This window comes from Crocodylus porosus, unplaced genomic scaffold, assembly GCF_001723895.1.
Source record: "Crocodylus porosus isolate Cpor-Errol unplaced genomic scaffold, CroPor_comp1, whole genome shotgun sequence".
Lineage (NCBI taxonomy): Eukaryota > Metazoa > Chordata > Crocodylia > Crocodylidae > Crocodylus > Crocodylus porosus.
Window position 1 is genome coordinate 5468314 of NW_017728934.1, and position 22419 is coordinate 5490732.

Consider the following 22419-nt stretch of genomic DNA (forward strand, 5'->3'; position numbering starts at 1 on the left):
TTAGTGTCATCAGCAAATTTGAACAGGGTGCTTTTTACCCCCTCATCCAAATCACTGATGAAGATGTTGAACAGTGCGGGCCCATGTCAAACCCTGTTGCAGCAAACCAGCTGATATACTCAGGATGGCTTTGCTGACCCCGCAGAGGGTTTCCCTTGGTTCACAGCAGGGGGGCATGACCAGCACGTGCCTGGTGCTTGTGATCCTTCAGAGCAAAGATCTGGTCAGGCATCTCCGCTCCTCTAGGTATGCAGGGGGGCTCCAGACAGTGCCGGCACTCTGAATTCCTCCATGCAATGACAGGCTCCCAAATCCCTTGAAATGTGTGTACCTGCCACTGTGCATACCAGCTGTCACGGCTCACACCCGTTGGCTGCCTGCCCCATCATTTTCTTGCTGGCTGCTGCAGCAATAACCCCTCCCTTAGTTGGTGCCCTTTGCACTCATTGGCAAGGCTGAGGCACTAAGTGGTGCTTGCTGGTGAAGCAGAGCTGCAATCAGAGTGGAGTGGGGCAGAGAGTGAGTGGCTCCCCTCTGCTAGGGGGAGCTGGACCACTGGAAGGATAGAGGCTGCTGCCTGGGCAGGTGAGTGCCAGTGCCAAGTGGGAGGCAGTGAGCTTTCTGGTAGGGCCTAGCCTGGGACACCAGTGAGCTGCAGTGGATGCCCTGCTCTGCCCCCACAGTCATCTTTTTCCAGCAGAACCAAGAAATAAGCCATCTTGCTGAACTTGTGACACCCTGCCACCCCTGCTGTGCAGGTCCCCTCCTGTGCTAGCTGGGTGGGGAGCTGAATTTGCCCTTGTGGCCCCAGTTTAGGACCTATCAGCACCTAGCAGTCAGGTGGCCCTGCTGGGGCTTCTGAGCCTCATCCTGCAGGCTGTGCAGCCCCATGTCACTACCCCCAGGAATTTCTTCTTGCTGCTTTTCTGCCCCTCCCTCTGCACAGCCACTGACATAGCTGGGTGCTGCCGCATCCTGCATGTCCCGCGCCACTGGATTGTCTCCTGTACAGAGTAGCCTGCTATTTCTGTCTCCAGCTGTAGTTACTCCCCTGGTTCAGTGGAGGGGGGTCCGGGCTCTGATACTGAGTGTCCATGGTCGGGAGCCTACGTGACAGTGAGAACCTGGCACTGAGCTGCTTGGAACAGAAGGGGTACCTGGGCTCTGAGCCTGGGGCAACCTGGCCTGTCGTGACACAGAATCTGGCCCACATGTGCACTGAAGATGGTGGGCACTTCCACAGGACTCAGTGGGGCCCTTGGGGGCAGCATGAGACTGCACAGCCTCCCCTCCCAGCAGACCAGGGTCTGTCTGTGTCCAGCAGCTTCAGGACGGGATGCTCTGTGTGATCGTAAAGAGGGACCTTTGCAGCCTGGCTGGTGCCTGTCTGTTCAGTGACATGCCACATTCTTATTGCAGGCAACGAGACAGAAGTCGGTGCAGCGTTCACCAGCCTGGGACTAGCAGCTTGCATTTAGCAAGGCCTGATATGCTGCTGGGCCTAGAGAGCTCCCAGGCCAGGGTTGCCCCTCTGCTCTCCCCATCCCCAGGTAGAAGTGGGAAGGTAGACAGGCCTCACCAGTTTTGGCCTTGGGCTTTTCCTACCCATACCACCCAGGGCAGGGTGTGTACAGATGCCCAAGGAACTACACACCAACTCCATTCAGCACAGGCCAGCACAAGACAGGATGGCTGTGCTTGCATCCTGTCTGCAAGGGGTGGGAGAAGAGCCTCTGCTTCCCTAGGAGCCACAGCAGGGAGCCAGTCCTTCCGGAGCGAGTGCAAAACAGCAGAGGGCTGCCCAGATGAATAGTGCGCAGAAGGAGCTACAGGGGGAAGGCACATCTGGGCATGGGGAAGGGGCCATGTAGGCACAAGGTTGGCACAAGGTGGAGGACTGGACATGTTGCACAACAAGGAGCTCTGTCACGGGCAGCTAGCACAGGGAGTTGGCATTTGACTACCCGATGTGGGCAGGTGGGAGCAGGGGTCTGTGCTGCTCCTTTCTCTGGTTGTGTCTCTCAAGCCTGTCCTTCCGCCTCTCCACAGACCCTGAGTCCCAGAGGAAGAGAACGGTGCAGAATGTGCTGGACCTTCGGCAGAACCTGGAGGAGACCATGTCCAGCCTGAGAGGCTCCCAGGTGTCTCACAGGTGAGCCTCGTGCCCCGCTTCTCCCTCACCCTGCCAGGCTCATGGGATGCATCTCTTCCTCTGCTGGCTGGGCTGTGGGGGCAGCGGAGGTGTCTCTGTACCTTTGTGGGCAGCTGTGCTCCCCCCATACTCAGGGACTGACTGTTCCCTGAGGCTCTGAGGCCTCTCAGCATGGCACAGCTAGCTCTGCTCCTCTGACTCAATGAGATGCCATCCCTCCCCTGCACTCCTAATCCCCCCAGATGTCCAGCTAATCTCTCCTGCTTTGCTTTCTCTCTGATCTCTGCCCCTGGCACCAGTCACAAGAAAGTCTGAGTCATGTTGCATTATAAGAGGAGCCACAATAGCACCCAAAGGCCCCAGTCAGAGCAGCCCCACGATGCCTGGTCAGATGCAGCAGGCCCTTGGCTGGTGAAGGGCGTGCTGCATTGCTTGTCTCAACCTGCTGTGGCCATGAACAGGCTCCCAGAGGCCCTGTCCCCACGCAGACATGAGCAGGGTTCAGTGTGGCTGGCTGAGATAACCCCTGGGCTGACACTCTGGCGTCAGCACCAGAGTCATGCATTCCAATTTAACCTAAATGTGTTCCTAGCTGCTCTCAGCTATGCTGCAAAGAACTGCTTTTGCCCCCAGATCAGAGCATCCCCACAGGACCAGCATCAGGTTTGTGCTGTCGATAAAGCATCACCTCAGCGCCTAGAAAGGCTTTCCAAGCCCTTTTAGTTAAAGCAGAGCAAACTTGGATCTAGGCAAGGCCAAAGATGCTCCATGCCTGGAGGAGCTCACAGCCTAACCAGGCATGCAGTGCAAGGGGCAACCAAGGCACGGTGGGGACTGGCTAGGCCAAGGCCATGCAGCAGGCCAGCAGCAGCACTGGGGTAGAATCCAGCTGTCCCCGCACAAACCCCATGCCCTGATCCCAGGACAACACTGTCGGCAAGGCCCTGCACTCATACCTGTGGAGCTGCAGGCCTGACAGGTCCTCTCCAACCATGCTGGGCTGTGAACAGACATTGCTCACATGGATGAAACCTGGCCGCGGCCTGTGGCTGCGGGACTGCTGCTGCCCCGCTGGCTGAGCTCGGGAGCACTGAGGCAGTCCTGCCTGCCCCCTGGGCTGCAGAGCCACAAGGGAGGAAGAAGATGCCCCTTCTGTGCCTGCAAGCAGCCAGCCTGCAATGAGGGAGGTGTCCACCAGGGGGTGGTGTCAGGCCAGGTGGAGCAAAACATAACTCCTCAGCAGTGACTGCTGCAGCTGAGGACATCCTGGGGGGGCACTACAGCAGGGGACCCTGCTTTGGGTCTCCACTGAACCGCCCTACTCCAGCACCAGCATCACTGATGCCTGCCCTGTGGGAACCCAGGCTCAGCCATGGGGGCATCCCCAGAAGCTTGCTCATGACCCCTGTGGGTCCTGCACCTATCTGGCGGTGCCAGGGGGGTACAAAATAGCTCCCTGGCATAACAGGAGGGCTGCAGGAGTGACTGTACTGCCCTACCTGCCAGGGCAGGCAAGCACAGCCCAGCAAGCACCATGGCCTGCTGGGCCCAGCCCACAGCTGCAGCCCCACCGGGAGCGCAGGCGTGGTCTTGTCTTTGGGTGTAATAGGGTCTCGGCTCCATCCCCTCTGCCAGGGACCATTCCTTGGAGAGTGGGGAGCAGAGGCCAGCAGCTGCCGTCAGTGCCCAGAGCTGTCTTCGGGCAGAGAACAGCTCCCAGAGACACCTAACTAACTCATCCTTTCCTTGTGGTGCCAATGGGGCTGCCATCACAGCAGCACATCAGGCCCTGTGGCTCCCGCACCTCCCTTCCCAACCCCCTGTGTCAGGGCCTGCTGCAGTGCTGAGCTGTTCAGGGGCTCCCTGCCCTGCACTTATCCCAGAAGGAGAAGCATTCCTGATCCCCTAGGGTCTATCAGACCAGCTGGTAGTGCAGGATGGAAATAGGGGCTTCCCTAGCTATAACTCCCTCTGTGGACTATCTGGGGTTGGCCATAGACATATCTGCTCCCAAGGGCCCTTCTGAACTCCTGGGAGTGGCTAGACCACTTTCCCTAGTGTGAAGTGTGCAGCCCCTCTCCCATGCTGCCAGATGCTAGGCACCCCCACTGTACCTGGCAGCAGCAGGCTATGGCCCTTGTGCAGTGGCTCCCCTGGAGCCAGCAGGGCCTAAAGCTGCCAGGCTGAGCTCAGTCTCCTCAGACAGAGCTCCAGCCCTGCAGCAGCAGCAGAGCAGAGCAGCTCCAGCAGGTGCCCCTCACTCCACTTCTCTGCTCTGACCAGGGAGCTGGCAGCCCTGTCTGTCTTGAGTAACATTTTCCCCTCCTGGGCTCTGCGGCCCAGATGAGCTCATGCAGCGACAGCAGCTTCTGCTGGCCTCAGTGCTGGGGATGGGGATCTGCTCAGGGGGAAGCCACAGACACTTGGAGGTGTTCAGCCAGCCTGAGAGGGTGGGACAAGGCAGAGCATACCACCAGCGAGGGGGCAGTCCCACTGGGTGGGAGGGTGAGAGCATGGATAAGGATAGGGTGAGCTCAGTGCCAGCAGTGAGTCCATGGATTGAGCGGCAGTGCCAGGGAAACCAGTAATTGGGCCAGGCAGTCAGCTGGTTCATGGAGAGCAGGGAGCCAGGGGCTGGCTGGGGCAGGGATGCCAGTGGCCAGGCTTCCCACCCCCTTCAGCACATGGGCAGCCCCCCAGGTATTTGGGCAGGTGGGAGTTCAACTCAAGCCTCCTGCTGTGATGGCTTGGAGGCCTCTGACAGGCTGTCAGCCTAACCCAGCCCAGCCTCAGAGCAGCAGTTCGAGGGATAAGTAGGTGGAGGGATACCTACCTGTCAAAATCTCCTGCAAGCTCAGCTCAGCACAGGGCTGACCATCTGTCACTCAGTGCTGCCACTGCAGGACCATGCCCCACTGGCCCCTCTGCCACACAGGGAGAGGAGAGCAAGCAGGCCTCGGGAAGGGTGGGACAGCTATGGGCAAGGTGCTGCACTGCTGCCAGGCACTAGTGAATCGATCCCACTTCCTCTAGGTCATTAAATCTGCTGTCAGCCAGTGCCTCTCAGGACAGGTGCTGAGCTGCCCTTTCCTCCCAGAGCAGTCTGTGGCAATCTTCACTGAGGGACCTGGGGGGAGGGTGGTTGGCCACTGAAGGCAAGCTTGGAGTTCAGATCAATCTCAGATATTAGGGCTGCGACCACCCAGTCTGATCCCCTGCACAGCATAGGCCAGAGACCCCTGCCCAGGGCTGCTGCATCAAGCTAGGTCCTCTCATGGAGCTCCCTTCACCTCTACAGCAGCCCCATCCTGGGTCAAGAGCAGGGTTTGGACATGGGTCTATGGCTGGGATCTCAGCTGCTTCAGCTGAAGGAGTAATTCTATTAGATGCTGGCAGCAGTAGATTGTACTCCAATGGGCGGACCTGCCATTAGTAGGCAGGTGACATGTGCCCTGCATGTGTGTGTTACATTGCTGTCACAGGTTTGCATTACAGGTGCGCCTCAGGAGCACTCTTGGGGTGACATCAGGGAACACCCACCCTTGCATGGCTCAAACTCCCAACTAACCCTGGCCATGGCATATGTCCTCACCCGGGGTCTCTTGTCTTAGCCTGTCAGCACCCTGGGGCAGAGCCAGGAGCTGCACAGGCCCTCACACCATGGGCTCCAGGTCCTGGCTGGGGCTCCTCAGTGCTATGTACACAAAAGCCATTCAGAATTGTGCCTGGAGCAGCTCAGAGCTTTGGCCCACTGGCACTGCCATTTGATAACCATGGGAATTAATACGGAGATGCCTGGGAAGACCATGTCCAGAGCCCCTCTCTTTCCCCTGTGCTTGGCCAGGGAGCTGGGTTACATGTGGGTCTCAGTGCACCTTCCAAGCCTGGCTCCCAGCACCAGGTACTGCCAGGTATTCACTGCACCCATTACTGGATGTGGTGATGGGTAGTGAATGTGCCATCCTGCTTGGGGAGCAAGGCATCCCAGCCTGTCCATGTGACTGCAGCACTCTAGGCTCTACATGGGCTGCCTGAGAGCAGGATCAGGGCTTGGGCTGGCTGTGTAAGGCCCTCACTGAGACGTGCCTGCCTGGGGGACCCTGCCTTCCTTGTGCCACGCGTGTAGATGAGAGGAGAACTGCACCCAAGGTACCTTCTGCAGGGCCTTGGAGTGCCCTGTACCCTGCTGTCAGGCAGCTGGCACATGCTCAGGCTCCTGATGTCTCCCTGGGCTTGCCGAAGGGGCTACTCTTTCCATGGGGCAGCTCCTTTAAGCATCTCTGCCAATCCTACCCTGGCCCTCAAGTAGACGTGAAAACCCCAGGGAAATGCTGAGAACCCTGCAGTGGTGCCCAGAGCCACAGAGAGGTGCCAGTGCCCTGGCCAGGCTTCTGTAGTGATTTGCATGTGCATCAGCCTAGATAATCCCTGAAGAGAGAACATATCTGAATGCCACAGTGACGCTGTTGCCTACTGGGCACAGGGCAGTGCCCTCCCATGCCCTAACTCCTCAGAGGTGCCTGGGGCTGGGCCTGTCCAGCATTGTTAGAGTATCACTGCACATCACAGAGACCACACTTGGGAGGGTGAGTGCTGCCAACTCAGCTCCACCCATGATGAGTCACGGCAGGAGGGGACCCAGCAAGCAATGGCAGGGCTCCCCTCCAGCCTGTCTGCTTTGCTTAATGTTTGGCTTGCAGTTCCAGAGCAACAGCTCCCTGCAGGTCTGGGTGCATGTATTCCCTATGGCGCACTTGCTGTGAAGATGCCAGCACTTGCGGTTGGGCAAGTGAGACCAACCTACAAGGGACTGGCTGGAAGACAGTTTGTGAGATTGTGGCCCAGGTATACAGAAACCCAGTGGGAGCAGGCTGAGCCACTCCAGGCGTTCACATGCCTCCCACACCAGACCCATGAGGTCAGGGAACAGGCGTGGAGGCTGGATGAACCAGGCACACAGCAAAGGGGAGCTGAATGCATGCAAGGTTTGCTTGCACAGAAGAGGCATGCAGAGAGGAACTCTCTGCAGCAAGTGTGCATATCAAATCCAGGCTGAGGTCACCCCAGCCTTATGAATGCCTCTGGATTTCGAGATGATCTCCCTTTTGTCCATTTCCTTTTGTGCTCTGATGAGTCAGCAAAGCAGACAATGAAACTCATGGCTGGGTCAATGCTGGGTGTGGATCCCCTGCCTGCAGGTGTCTGGGTGAGGCATCTGGGATTCTCCAGGTGACTCCTGGGTCTGCAAAGGGGATAGGAGAGGGTGAGACTGGAGCACAGCCCCAACTTGCAGCCTCTGCTACCCCAGCCCTGGGGTCTCCATACAGAGCCCTGCTGCTGCCGTCCATCCTGGCTGCACTCTCTCCCCCTTGTCCTCTCTGCCTCGCTCCCAGGTTCAGGTATTGTAACAACGGGGCAACCCAATTGCAAGCTTACTGTCTGGGGTTGAACCCCATGATCAGGATGGTCAGGCCTAAACAGAGGCAATGGGACGTGAGCATGCAGGTTACCAGCTTGGGCTGTGGCAGTGCCTGTGTCCCCAGGTGGGGGTAGCCAGGTTTCATTAAGCTCTTCCTGGGGAAATGTGTGATGTCCAGAGAAATCGCCCCCCAGCGGATGGCTCAGGAGCTGTTGGCAGCTTTGAGCCTGACATTCAGGGCTCCAAAGCCTACATTTAATTCCAGCTTAACAAGACAGCTCTTGTGTTTCAACACAATGATCAAAACCATCTCGGCTGGGCTGCTGTGCCCAGCCCTGCCCTACCCTGCTCTGCCTCTAGCCAGATCTCCCAACCCCCTGCTTTTCATGACTGCTTTGCATTTCACATCTAGTGGCTACTTTACAGAAGGCGAAGGTGAAGGGAAGGGCTTGGAATGGGAGTGTAAGTAGGACCAGGATGCTGCTCCCACTTTCTCTGTGGGGCAATTAGGCTCTTCCAGGCCCACACTTAAGCTTCCCTGCAGCTCCCCAGGCCTAACTCCCCTGTAAGCTAAATGCAGGCAAGGGTCACAGGCACAAAATGCGCTGAGTGCACAGAAAAGGCATGGAGACCCGCCTTGGGAGCCATGTCCCTGCCGCTGCTGCAGCACTGCTCTTTGGCACAGGCCTGGGATAGGCCTGGGAGCAGAGTGGATGGCTCTGATCCTGTTCTTTACAGAGCCCCTGGAAGGAGGGGGTGACACAAATGAGGAGGGTGAAGGGGCAGCAGGGGTGGTGGGAATAAAGTGAAGGAGTCATATAGGAAGAAGAAAGGGATTATGGTTAAAACAGCGGCTCGGCGCTCCAGATTAGTAGTTCCCCATCATGGCTCTGCCCCGAACTTGCTGTGTGTCTTTGGGCCAGAAATCCCAAAGCCAAGCAGCCTTATCTTCAAAATGCAGAGCACCTGCAGCCTCTGATGCCTGAACAATAGCAAAATGGGACCCAGGGCTGGAACTGCTGCCTTGCATTTACTGTCCTTGGGCCACATGCCCCTAATCTCTCCTCTGTGTTCCCTGCAGCTCCCTGGAGATGACCTGCTATGACAGCGATGAGGCAAACCCCAGGAGTGTGTCCAGCCTGTCCAACCGCTCCTCCCCACTGTCCTGGCGCTATGGGCAATCCAGCCCTCGCCTGCAGGCTGGAGATGCTCCCTCTGTGGGTGGGAGCTGCCGCTCAGAGGGCACCCCCAGTTGGTACATGCATGGGGAGCGTGCACACTACTCCCATACCATGCCCATGCGCAGCCCCAGTAAGCTGAGCCACATCTCCCGGCTGGAGCTTGTCGAATCACTGGATGCTGATGACGTGGATCTGAAGTCCGGGTACATGAGCGACAGCGACCTGATGGGGAAGACCCTGACGGAGGATGATGACATCACCACAGGGTGAGTACCAATGCTGGCTGCTAGCACCTGGAGGCAGGCAGTCTGGAGTCAGCCATTTCTGGCCTGATCAGGGTTTTAGTAAGTAGATAAAAGCTTTCCCTAGTCTGACCTAAGCCAAATGGTCATGTTTATACCAAGAGAGGTAATGTGAATGCATGGAAGACCTCAGTAGCCTTCCCCTGTGCACTTCTGATGGATGATGGGGTCTGTGGCTAGTGTTGTTTAGCATCTGGTGGCCTCTAAAACCATCAAGATGGAAAGTGTTAGCATCCTTTGCAGTCCTGGTGTCCAGCATTCCCTCTAAGCTGTGTGGCGTGTGCAGCCACGCAGGTGCACCTGGCAGCATGGCATGAGCGTGCCTGCGTGGCCATGCATGCCACAAAGCGTAGAGGGAACGCTGCTGGTGTCTAGCTGGAAGTGCAGCACGTCTGAAGTGAATGCAGGCTGGTGGGGCTTTTTTTGAAAGGGATGTTTGTCTGGCAGGCTGGGCACTTAGGGAACAACACATTTAATCCTGATTTTGGAAACTATAATGGTTCTAAATCTGGCCCCGACACGCAAACCACACTGCTAGGCTGTGGGACTGTGTGGGAGCCTGAAGGGCAGTGTAACAAAGGACAGAGGAGAGAGGGCCGATGGCCACTGGCATGCTGGGAGGTATCTGGTAGTCTGGCTTTGTGTTTGCTCCCTGCACTGTGGTGAAAGGGAGAAAGGAGCACATGGGAATACCTGGTGCCTGTTCCTGCAAGGGTCCAGAGCTCTGGCCATGTCCCCATAAATCAGCAGAGCCCTACTGAAGCCCCACTGACTGCAGTAGAGGTCTCTTGATTTACATCCACTGAGGGCCTGGCCCTTCAACTCTAAGGACATGCTCTGGGATACATTGACTGCCCCACCAAGAGTGCAGCAGGCACATGGCATGGGCAGGCGCACCGTAGCAATCAGAAGGACACGGTTGCAAGGTCCAGCCAGGTCTCTTGGGCAGGGGATCAGAGTGATAAGATGCAGGGGCACTAGTGGGCCTCTGGTGACTCCGTGACTCCACCTGAGCTCCCCTTCCCTATGCCCACAGGTCAGGAAGGGCTATAAATGGACACCTGGGAAGCAGCTGGGGCTGAGCTGCACAGCCAGGGGCCCAGGACTGTGGGAACTCCAACCAAGGCATCTTTGGTACCTCCTTCCTTCATGGTTAGTCCCTGTTGGCAACATCAGCTGTACTGGAGGAGCCCTGCTGGTGACAGCTGTGCTGGGTCACCCCAGGGACGAGGAGGAGCATGCTGTGTAACAAGGGGTTGCCAGCCCCCAGCTGTGTCCAGAAGTGTGTGAGAAGGTGGGTCCAGTGATTCCCACTGAGTGCCCCCAAACCCTTCTTGCTGCTGCCCAGCCAGTCCATGCACATTGTGCTCATGGCCCCTTGGCAGGGAGAGCTCGGGACCTGATCCTGCAGTGCTTCATTGCCTCATTCCCTAGGGCAGCAGTGGGCTGGGAGGGTCTGGGCTGGGAACTGTGATGCAGCTCAGCTCTGTGCTTCCGGTGACAAGAGTATCTGGCCTTGTTTGTGCCTCGTGGCTGGGGAGGAGTGGAAATTCTGGGGCTGAGGTATTATGTCATGCATTTTCCATGTATCCCTGGAAGCATTAGAAACGCAAAAACACCCTGCGCCTCCTTCATGGGGCAAGGCATCTCTGGGGGGCTAAAAATGCTCTGACAGCAGAGGAAGCCCTGCACTGCCTTGGGGCTTCCCAGTGGAAGTCTGCAGATGTGTGAGTCCTGACCCTGGGTCCCCAGATTGTGTTGTGCCCCATGGGAGAAGGTCACACTCACCCTGGTGTTACTGATACTAGGCTGCTGAAGTAACAGGGCCAAGAGATCGGAGTCCTTGCTGCAGGGAAGTGAGATGTTGCAGGGTAGCTGAGGAGAGATGCAGGGAGGAGCTGGAGGGTTCGGTCCTGGGAGGAGCAGAGCTCTCTCAGTTTCCAGGGGCTGTTAGGACAGTCAGTATTGTTTAGCCTCTTCCAGGATCCCCAGTAGAAGGGAGGCCCCTCAGCTCCTGGCCTGGGCACGAGCAGATTGCCTGCAAACACCCCTTTGCACACAGGCTCCCAGGCTGCGCAAGCCTGCTGCCTTCCAGTGCCAAGCTGCTGGGAGTGTGGCAGTCGGAGGGGTGGAGGTTCTTGGGTTTGAGGCTTGTGTTGTTTTATTTTAAAAAGCAGCCCTTCCCATGCTGATCCCAGCGAGCTATCGAGATGCTGCCTCAGGGTTTCTTGTTCAACAAAAATCTAGTCCCCTTCCCTCCCCCTGACTCTGGCCAGGGGCCAGGATTTCCACATATTGGAGGTTTCCTGTTTCAGTGCATGAGAAAATAAATAACTCTGGTATTTGATTTGTCCCAGATCCTGGGGAGGTACTTGGCCTGTTTCAATGCTGTGTGAGCTCTGCTGCGGGATGCTCCTAGTCACGTCAGCTCTTCGCGGTGTCTGGAGATAGCCCGCATGGCTGGGGGGTCATGCAGGGACTCAGCCCCATGTATGGGCCCATGAGACCCCTTTGTTTCCCTTGTCTTGCATACCTTCAACCCCCTTCCACTGGAGGAGCCCAGTCCCTTTAACACCCTCATCCCTTTCTTTTTGGCTCAGACAGACAAGTGTCATGGGAAACATAAAAGCAGGGGAGCAGGCTGTGGCGGGAGGAGGCACTGTGGCTAGCTCTGCTCTGCTTTGGTATATGCCACCAGACTGCTGCAGCCACTGGTGGGAGAGCCGCCCTGGCAAGGGGGCTGCCGTGCACATGTCTGAGTCGGGCCCTCTGCAGTTCCAGTTGACCTCAGCACTGGATTCACTGGCACCACTGCCCTTGTTTGGGGTGGAGGGCAGAGGAGCTATTGTCTTGCTGTAGCTCCATTTCATGTCTCGCTCTGTGCTTGTGCCAAAGGCTGCCCTCAGCTGACCCAGATGTCAGCAGGTACCTGGCTGCTTGGCCCGGGGAGTCCAAGGCAGCCTGATATGATGCTTGCTGCGTCTCTGCCTTGGAGTGCTGTTGGCTCCAGCCTGGTGTCTTTGACCACAATGGACTGCTGATCTGCAGTCCTGGTTGCTGTGTGGGGAGTGGGAAGTGGGAACATGGCCAGCAGCTTGCGGTGGCCCTTAATGCTTTGAGCACAGGCATGAAGCCCTGCACCAGCTGCTGGCTAATTATTGATGATGAGGCTGAGTCAAAAGCAAAGCCTGTGGGTCTTCAGGGGGCTCCATTGAAACGGCACATGCAGTACTGGCAAGGTTATCATTACTGTCACTCCAGAGGAGTCTGCCCTTGACTCCTGGACCACCCTCCCCTCCCACTAGGAAGCATAATCAGAGCCTGTGCAGGTGACTAGAGCTAAGTGCAGGCCTACTAGTGGGCTGGGGCAGATCAGCGCTGGCTCCATTATTCAGTAGGCTCTGCAGTAAATCAGGGGTATCCTTTTTTACCCAACTGATGTACATCAGGAATAACTCCATAGGACCCAATGACTTTGGTACCTGAATAAATAATAAAGAATAACATAAGCAGAAATTGCGTCTGCTCTCTCCTACCTTGTCCTCACTCAAGACCCCCTCCCTCAGATCTGCCACACAGTGCTAGAGCAGAAATTCTCTGACCAAGGGCCCAGCTCTATCTATATTGGTCCTGTGTGTGAGCTAGGGCTCACTGGCAAATCCAGAGAGCAGGCAGTCATTCCTGGTTGCAAAACAGTGGGAGGCCCATTTTCTTCCCAGTTCCTTTGCTTCTGGATGGTAGGTGCCAGGAGCAGCTGAGCTGGGACTTGGCTTTGTCCCCGTCAGCAGCTAAGGTCAGCCTCTAGAAAGGAGTGCAGATGCCATGGTGGGATAGATGCGGAGGCCTAATTGGTATAGGGCCATGCAGCACATGCATTTCGTGCACACAGAGCCTTGGGGCTGGGAGGCTGGAAGCCATGGTACAGAAGCACAGGGATCAGCTTTGCTCCAGGGAGCAGTCCTGTAAGAGGTGCTGAATGCCAGTTCAGTCCCAAGTCACCCACAGGAGCTCAAGCAGCCCTATAAGGTTTTTGGATAGGTGGGGCAGATTCGTGGAGCAGCCAGGAGGCTTTGCAGCCAAGGCAGATCAGCTTCCATGGGGAAAGGTGGATGTGACCTGTCCCAGGTTGCTGCCTGTTGCCACCTTCCCCGCTGCTTTGCTGTTGGACTCTGGGTCCAGCTCTCTCCTTTATGTAAAGCGCCCAGACAGAGGGGATTAATTTCCTCCTACTTCTTCCAAACACTGAGCTGGCGGAGAGAAGCAGCCTGAAGCCCTGCATGGCAGAGGCTCCTGCGACCCCTCCTCCTTACTGCGGATCCGGCTCTGTGGTTTGGGGGGAGGGCTGTCAGACCTGCCTGCATGCATGCTGCCTTTGGGAGTGCTGGGACAAGCAGAGGGTGGCTTGCCTTTGGCATCTTTGTGCTCATAAGCCCCTCCCCACTGCAATGCTTCGCTGTGCTCTGATGCACTCCCTTCATTGTGGCCAGCAGGCAGCCTGACCTCTGCTGCATCACATCGTGGGGGCCTGGCCATGCTGGGGACCTATTGTAGGTTTTTCAATACCAGGGATTTTAATACTTGCCCTCTGTGCTTCCACTTCCCTACCGCCTTTGTGATCACTTGAAGACCTGTCAGTGGGAAGCACAACAATGACCCCCACGGATTAGCCTCTGCTATTGAACATGGGGGCACCTGCACTCTTGACCAGCCCCTGCTGTGGTAGAAGCAGGTAATGTGTCCAGGTTCAAAAAAGGAAGTGGATAAATAAATGGATGAGAGGTCTGTTAGTGGCTATTGAGCAGAATGCTTGGAGATGTTTCCTTTCTAACCCAACAAATGGTGGATCCCAGAGAGGGTACTGAATGGAGACCCACTCTAGAGATAACTGGTTCAGTGCACTTCCTCTATACCTATGGCATCCACTTTTGCTGGATACTGGGGTGGATGGACCATTTGTCTGACCCAGTCAGGCACTGCTTATGTTCTTATGATCTGCAATTGGTTCAATGTATCCTGAGACAAAAGTCCCCTCCCATATTTGCTGTCTCACTCTCCAGGGCACAGAGTCTGAGTGATGCCAGCCCTGTTTTGGGAGTACAGGCTCCTCAGAGGGTTGAGATTATACTCTTTGTTGCTGCTAATCCAGACTCCATCTAGGCTGCATCCTTGATGAAATATTGACAGAGCACCTGCTTTACTTAAGATACAGATACTTCTGCTTGCCGTGCAGTCCCTGCCCTAGCAATGGCTTCCTTTCCAGTTCCTTTCCCCATGTGGCCTCAAGTGACGACAGGCAGGCCCCAAAGCTACTCACAGGCATCCTTGGCACCAAATCTCCTCTGAAACACTGAGAAGGAGCCCAGGGCCTGGTCTGCTCCCCATACCTCTGTCCATGGGCTCACAGACCCCAGGGTGAGAAGCAGTGTCTAGGCCATACCAGGACCCAGACCAGGGAGGATGACCATCTCCCATGGTCCACAGAGTTCCCCCTGCTCAGGGATAGGGTGGGGAGGTCTTGCCTGTGCTATACAAGCATGGGAGTTACATGAACACAGTCAGATTCACAGTCCTGCCTTTAATTCCCCCCAGCATACTCTGACCTAGAATCAGTAAGATGCCGTCACTGCCCTAGCCAGGCCCCTGGCACTAATGGAGCAGAGCACTCTAAATGGTGCCATTAGTTACCCCAAACTGGGTTGCTCCTGCATTAGGAGGGGAGACCCTTTGTAGTGAGGAGGCTTTATGGGACAGTAGGACACAGCTGGTGCAGAGCTATTAGTGTTAAACCAGAGGCAAGCAGATAAACTCTTATCTCTCACACCTCCCCTCACATCCCTTGCTAAAGCCTTAAATGAGTGCTCCCACTGCCGTTGATCACAGCATGCCCCAGTGCTTGCTGGGTTAATTCATCTTGGCACCTTATCTGGAGAGCAGCGCTGGCCACAAGCAATGGGAGCAAGCTCTGAATGCTACCATTTAAACCTCGCTAACTCAGGTCATGGGTACTGGCACTAGCACCTTTCTGCATGATAGGCTAGGAAAGTGTATCAGTAGGACCGTATGCATACCTATATGTGTGATTGCAGGTGTGGATGTGCCCAGGGTTTCTCAGTGTGCAGAAGTGTGTATGTGTGGATAAGTGTCAGGAAATGTGTGCATGGTTTTGTAGAGTTGTGGAAGTTTGATGCCTGCATAGGATCGTATGGATGGTGCCTGTACATGTATTTGTGCGTAACTTCCTGCATGTGTGTCTGTGCGAATACAGGGGGGGGGTGTATGTATGTGTGTGTGTGTGCGCGTGCGTGCATGTGTGCATGCACACACAGGCATGCGCTTAGAGGGAGGCAGAATGGCCATAAAGATATATTTCACTCTCCTGGGAAGTCTGTGGCCACGTGCATTTCAGAAGATGTTTGCAAAAGAGCCAGTGAAGTGTCTTGCTTTCCAGAGTCAATAATCTTAAATTAACTTGAGCATATTTTTACTGTGAACATCCCTGCCTGAGAAGTGATGATGAACTAAGAAAGTCCCTGGCTGGGAGTACACATGTGAGTTGGCATGCCCATGTGTGAGCACACACACACTCTAGGACTTATGTGCAACCCAGACTTCTAGAGGTTGTGCAACTGAGATTGCTGAGAGGCAGAGGCACCCTGGGGACCTTTCAGAGCTTTTATCACTCACTCTGCAAGGAGATTGTTAGCAAGTCTCTAACCGCAGTTACCACTGTCCTGGTTACAGGGCACCAGGGAGCTATTGTGGGATGGACGTTGTCAGCTCTGGATTCCCTGCCATTAACTACAGTGCAAAAGCCACTCCTACCCCCTCATGGGCGCATCCGTTTGGGAGAAGACTCAGAGTAGGGCTGGGCATACACTGACTGTGCCTGAGACTTGCTACTCCTTTGTGACTGCCCTTCCCCTTGGGGAGAGTGGGTGCTAAAGCCCTGTCTGGGGAGATGAGCTACCAGTTCTCACCACCTTTTTCAGGGGATCTTGTCCTTTTCTTCCCAGTCATTCCTGGTTTCCCCCTGCTTTCCTGGATGCTTCCCCACAGGGTGGGCAGCTGGCTGGCTTTGCCTGTGATGGTTGCTGTGCCTTACAGCAGAAGGCACCAGGGATGGAGAGTTCCCGTGCTCTGACAGGCTCTGGCACAAGGGGTCAGAGGCTCAGCTGCCTCCAGACAGGTCTTGAAGGTGCTGCACAGTGTTCAGCTGGAGGGGGAAGACTTGTCCTGGCCATTTATATCTTTCTTGTTCCAGCACAGTGGGACCTGAATCCAAGCACCCCGGGGATTGGAGCTTTGTGGTGCCAGGAACCCAGGTCCGGGGGGGCTTGTTCCCCGGCCAGGCAGGCAGTGCTGGGGAAGTCTGGGAAGCAGCCCTGTCTTTTGCAGATGCTTAAGCAGAGCATGATGCTTCAGGAAAGGCACAGAGCAGTTTCCATGGCAGCACAGCCAGGCTGCTGCTGCTGGGTCCACTGCACAGCCGATGGATGTACAGAGGGTCTAGAAGAACCCCTCAGCTGGCAATGGCCTCTGCTTGCCTGCGCAAAACAGGCTGTGGATTTCCCACTTGTCAAGGACCCATGTCACACCTAAGCATAGTGTCTGCCTTCCCAAATTTTCCAGCAAAGACCTGATCCTTGCTTCTGAGTCCAAGGTGATCCCTGCTGCTGCCCAGCCATCAAATAGCACAGAGCTTCCTCAGGACCAGGCGTAGCCCTGACCCCTTTGATTGGGACACACACTATCCCCCCACCTCCTCCAGGCACTCGCAAGTGGTCCAGAAGGAAAGGCACAGGCAGCTTTCTTGGCAGAGCTGTGACACAGCAGTTGTCGGATAGTCTCTGGGTGGGTGGTTGAATGGTTTGGGAAAGGACCTGCAGTCTGGACCCATAGGCCCTATCCCAGCTCCTGTACTGGTTGTCTTTCAGGAAGGTGTTGGTTCAAAGGGGGGAGCTGAATGTGGGTGCCGCAGCTTTTCTGCAGCAGAAAAAAGACATTACTGTTGCTATGCTGTTGACTTTCAGTTCTTTATCATGCAGTTTCCCCATCTAGATGGGAGCAGAGGGCAGTTCTCTTGAGAGGAACATTAAGAGTCACAAGCTCCCACATCAGTGTAGTGACCTTTCAAAGTCATAAATCACAAGGTTAGTTGAATCCTGACGACTATCGCTGCACTTCATTTGGGGTGGTTCCACCAGAGCAACCTCTCCATGATGCAGGCTGCAGCCTTCCTGTTGGTAATGCCTTTTCCTTTGGGAAAAGACATTCCAAAGGAAGAGATGAGTTTTAGGGAGGCAAGGAGAGATCTGTGGGTAATCTCTGAACCAAACGGCTAGCAGAGATTTGCATGTGCTATATGATTGCTCATCAAAGAAATCAGCTCCACCCAATCAAGAGGCATCATTTGCCTATGCAGTTTGATTCATTATGATTCCTCGAGACCTCTGTATGGCTGACCTGCAAGGAGGTGAATGCTAGAAACATCCTGTGGCAGCACATGGCTGGGATTGGCTTGTGGTGCATACAGAGCCCATCTGCATGCCTCCCAGGGAGGATGTGAGTTTAACCAAATGTTTTGAGATACCCGCATAAAAGGAAATATTGAGAAGCAGCTATCTATTATTGCAGTAGTGGCTAGGGGGTCTGAGACAAAGAACACAGCCTGCCAGCGCTAGGTGCCATACCCACCTAGAGTGGAAAGACAGTGCTGGCTCCAGGTGCTGTTTACATGCCAAATATTCTTTCTCCTGGTACAATCCGGTGGGCTTTGGTGCAAAGACTGAAGCTGCCCTACCCTAGAAAAAAGCAGACTAGAACAGACCTACCATGGTTTCCCTTCTGCTCATGCCCTGAACCGTGGAGGGCAGTGGTGGGATCAGGGGCATGGCTGCCTGTGGTTCGCTGTGTCTCTATAAACAAGGATCTTAATACCAGCCTTAGCAGGAGTACAACTACTGTGCTCCATGTCAAGCTGATATTAGTGCAACCTGATGCAGGCAGAGAAACTGTCTCCAGGAACACCCTGAAATGTTTGTGTTGGCTGCCTTAAAGCCTCCCCCAGCTGCCCTCACTGATACTGTCACTCTGTCCCTTCCACCGTGAGCATCTCCACTCTCCCTTCAGCAGGGGGAAGGGAAGGCAGGAAGAAACATTGCCAGCCCTAGGGCAAGTCAATGTGTCAGGTCCAGAGGGCCTGCAGACCACAAAGTGCATTCTAGGAGGGGCTTCAGAGGGTCACTGCTGCAGTGGGGGCTGTGTTTGCTCACAAGCAGGGACACAAGGCTTTCAGCAAGCCTCACATTGTGTTGTGCTGAGGGATCCTCGTGCAGTGCCTTGCCTCCAGTCTACCTGCTGTTCTGTCCCTAAAGCACCTGCCTGGGCAACATCTACCCCTAGGAAATGGGTGTGTGAGCATTTGGGCAGACCCCAAATAGCAATGCTGGTTGCAGGTCGGAATAGAGGAGCAGCCATAGGACTGGGGGTGAGGAACAGGACTGGCCAGGGAGGAGGTGCACTGGCCCATCTGGAAGGAGAGATGTGGGGGTTGAAATCAATGTAGATGCTCAGGGAACTGGAGAGGATTCAAGGAGCTGTGTATGGGGCAGCCCAAGTCTGTGAGCAGGCCGGGACTGAGGTGTGGGGGAGCTCCTGTGGGGGTTGCTTTGTCTGAAGTTAGGGCGTCATCAGGGAGGTGGACAGAGTGCTCTATTACAGCTAGGTGTAGCCCATAATTTAGCGTTTTCTTCCTACTTTAGTCCCAACTAGGCCTTTGCCTGCAGCTGTTCAGGAAGGGTCTCCAGCACCCCTAGATCCTTGAGTCTACACAGAACTGGCAGGACCCTCATTTAGAAGGATTCACTTGGAAGCGGCGCACACAGCAGGCAGCCCAGAGCTCACCCTGCATAGCGCAGTGGGAGAAGGGCCCACACTGCTGGGGTTCATGGTGTGAGCCTGAGGTTTTGGCCCTAAAGTCCTTACTCTGGGGTAAACTGCCAATACACATCGCAGATGCAAGTGCCAGTTCCCACTGAAATATTGGAGACAACTTGCTGTCACCAGCATGCCAGGAGATCAGGCTGGATGGTCTTGGCCAAAAAAACCTAAAAGAAGTGGAAAATGATTTATTGCCTAATTGTGACACTTTCATTTTACAATTTACCTTCATTTAATTCATTTTTTAAAGTCAAAGAAAAGAAGTCCAGTGGAGGGCAATGAAAATGGTGAGGTGGCTGAGGAACATGACTAATGAGGAGAAGCTGAAAGAACCGGGCTTATTTAGTTTGCAGAAGAGAAGACTGAGGGGGGATTTAATAGCAGACTTCAGCTACCTGAAGGGGAGTTCAAAAGAGGATGGAGCTGGACTGTTCTCAGTGGTGACAGATGACAGAACAAGCACCGATGGTCACAAGTTGCAGCAAGGGAAGTTTCGGTTAGATATTAGGAAGAAGTTTCTCACTAGAAGGGTAGTAAAACACTGGAGCAGGTTACCCAGAGAGGTGGTGCAATCTCCATCCTTGGAGGTTTTTAAGACCCAGCTAGACAATGACTTGGCTGGGACGATCTAGTTGGGGATGGTCCTGCTTTGAGCAGGGGGTTGGACTAGATGGCCTGAGGTCCCTTCCAACCCTCAGTGTGCCTGTTGTGTGACCCAGGGCACACTTCATTTTCTGACTTCTCAGTCTGCTCAGGCTACACCCAGCTCAACTGCGCACACGGCTCTGGAGTCAAGCTCTACTGTTCTGGCGGCAGGAGACGGGGCTCTGAGGCTGCGGACCAGCACTGCAGAGTACGGGGCAGTTTGGCTTTCCCTGCGTGTGGCAGAACGGGGCGCTGCGGGGGGGCAATGATTTCTTGAGTCCTGGGATTCTGGGATTGCTCGCCATCGAGAGAGGCAGGTGCCACAGAGATCAGGAGTGCCCTGTTTCTGGGGGGGCAAAGCATGGGCAAACAGGGCAAGGAGCACAACCCCAACAAGGGAAACAGAGGCTGGGCAGCCCTGGGAGGCAGGAGCAAGAAAATAAGGATGCCTCTAAGTGTTGCATTTATTCAAGGGCTTGTTTCAGGACCACCCAGTCTGCTCTTCTGTATTTTTCTCTGAGTTTCTCCAAGAGGAAGGAGGATTGTGGGATGAAAGCTCTTACTCTGAAGGGATCAGGGTGTTGACTCTTTAATGCAAAGGACCTCTTTCCCAAGTGTTTCTCAGGCCTTTGAACTAAATAGGCAGTGACACAAGCAAGCCAAATGCAGAGCATTTTTAACAGGTTAAAAGAAATCTGTAGGGTTTTTTTTCAACAAATGAGGTTGCCCAGGACTGGATATGTGATGACCTAACCCTGCTGGCTCTGCAGAGAAACCTGTAGTCTTTCAGAGAAAGCAGAGTAGATAAAACATGAATTTCTAGTGCTAAAAGCAGGAAGTCTTCTCCAGCTATTGCTAGAATGAGGGTACCATGCAGATAAGAGGCATTTATTTGCCCTTTCCAGGTCACTGCTGAGTGCTGCTAGGAGGCTTCTGGAGTGCAGCTGCCTTGCGTAGGTCACCCATGTGGCTGGCGGGAATGGGTATTAGAGCCCCTGGCAGCTGGATGCTACACTGCACAGGAGTTGCTGCCAGTACAGTTTGTTGGCGATATTCATTAGAGAGTCAATCTGGCACATCTCTAAAATGGGGAGATGATATTTCTGTATCTCTCCGGGGCTAAAAGATCTACCTACACACCATGGTCTGTGATGTTCTCACATACTACAATGAGGAAGCACACAGGCATCTGCCCAGAGAAGGGGCCTGTAATAGGCCATGTGAGCACTGACTGCTACACTTGTCTGTGAAAAAAGTCTTTGTCTTCTGAGCAGGCTGCTTGGAGGAAACTGGATTTTTGACTAAATCATATCAATTCCCACAAAAACTCTCAAAGAAAAATTATGCAGAAATGAAAATAAAAAAGGTTTTTGGGAATGTCAGTATTTATTTTCTTGTCATTTTATTTAATGCATTTTTCATGCTTACATTATTTGTATTCTCTTTTTATTATTTCATGTAATTTGGAGTAGTGCAGAATAGTATATAATGCAATAAACTAAATGCTTAGGAAGTGTCAAACTTTCACTGTAAGGCACAGAAAATGTTTCAATCAGTGCTAAGTGGCAGATGCCTTAAGTGATTTTAAAAATAATAGACTAGACTAGACTAGTCCAACTATATATAGTGTGCCCTCCTCCAAATGCAATGAAATAATGTAAAAATAATATGTCTGAAAAAACATGCAATAACATGAACATTGAAACATGTTTTGAAATACTAAAAGGACCTTTTTCCAAGACTAATTTTTTCAGGAATTTGTCAGTGAATGGTAAAAAATGTTCGCTTTTGTCCCAGATCAAGAAAAAACAAACTGTGCCTTGTCGCTCTTTCCAGCAAAGGGAAACTTGGTTTTTGGCTCAGTGCTGGAAAGCTTACAAACTAATGTTCCTCCCCACCCCAGAGGTGTTTGTGGTGATGGCTGCAGATCTCCTGCTTTTCTGACAGGCACTCGATATGTGCAGACCAAGTAGTATGGCCCCATCCTCCTCCCCTTGCAGCCAGGGTTTATGCTGCCATTGACCTGAAAGGCAGCAGGAAGAATTCCCCAGCGCTCACTCCTCCTCACACTGTGATGTAGCAGCACAACATGCCCTTAGGTACAGACCTGAAAAGTGACGGAGAGAGGCTGGGAGCAGAAAAGATCTCTTGGGTCATCTGAGCTGTCCCCTTTTTCTCTTATACACAATCGCTCAGGCATACTGCCTCCAGCCCCTTTCCTGTTCTCTTGTCCAGGCCTTGAGCATAGGGTTCCCCTGCCTTTCGTCCATGCGTCTCTCACCCCCTCCTGGTCGCTCTTAGGGAGCTCCTTTCATTCTCCTTATCCTGGTGCTCCAATTCCAGGATTGCTTGGGCTCTATACAGGACTGTTCCTCACAGGCTCATGCTTCTGGCCAAAAAAAGCCCACGTGGAGGATGTGATTGGTGAGGAAGTTGGCAGGTCGCTGCTGGCACATGTGTCTCCTTTCAACAGGAGCTGACTAAGCAAGTAGCCTATGGAGTAGTCTCTGCCATGAGTGAAGTGTGCCACCCATTTTAATCTTGAAGAAAAATGTGCCCTGGGCATCAAAAGTTTGGGAAACACCCTTCTAGCTGGATCTGCTGAGTCCTTGGAGCTGCTGCTCCTGCAAGCTGCTCCTCCTCCATCAGGGAGCAATTCCCAGCCCACGTTGGATGGACAGACAGACACTCCCACTTCTTGCTGCTGACTGACATCCCCTTGCAGAACTGGGGCACTGTCTTCTACTGTGAGTCATTCCCGTTTGCCCTGATCTATCTCCA

At 54.2% G+C, this 22419-nt stretch overlaps 1 protein-coding gene across 3 annotated transcripts in view; it reads left to right on the forward strand.

The window, feature by feature from the left end:
- Positions 1 to 22419, forward strand: part of NAV1 (neuron navigator 1) — a 249249-nt gene that overhangs the window by 150724 nt on the left and 76106 nt on the right. For all 3 annotated transcript variants that reach the window (XM_019546382.1, XM_019546384.1, XM_019546385.1), the window contains exons 4-5: positions 2050 to 2152; positions 8653 to 9018. In XM_019546382.1, the coding sequence (XP_019401927.1) occupies positions 2050 to 2152; positions 8653 to 9018 (469 nt within the window). The remainder of the gene's footprint in view (positions 1 to 2049; positions 2153 to 8652; positions 9019 to 22419) is intronic.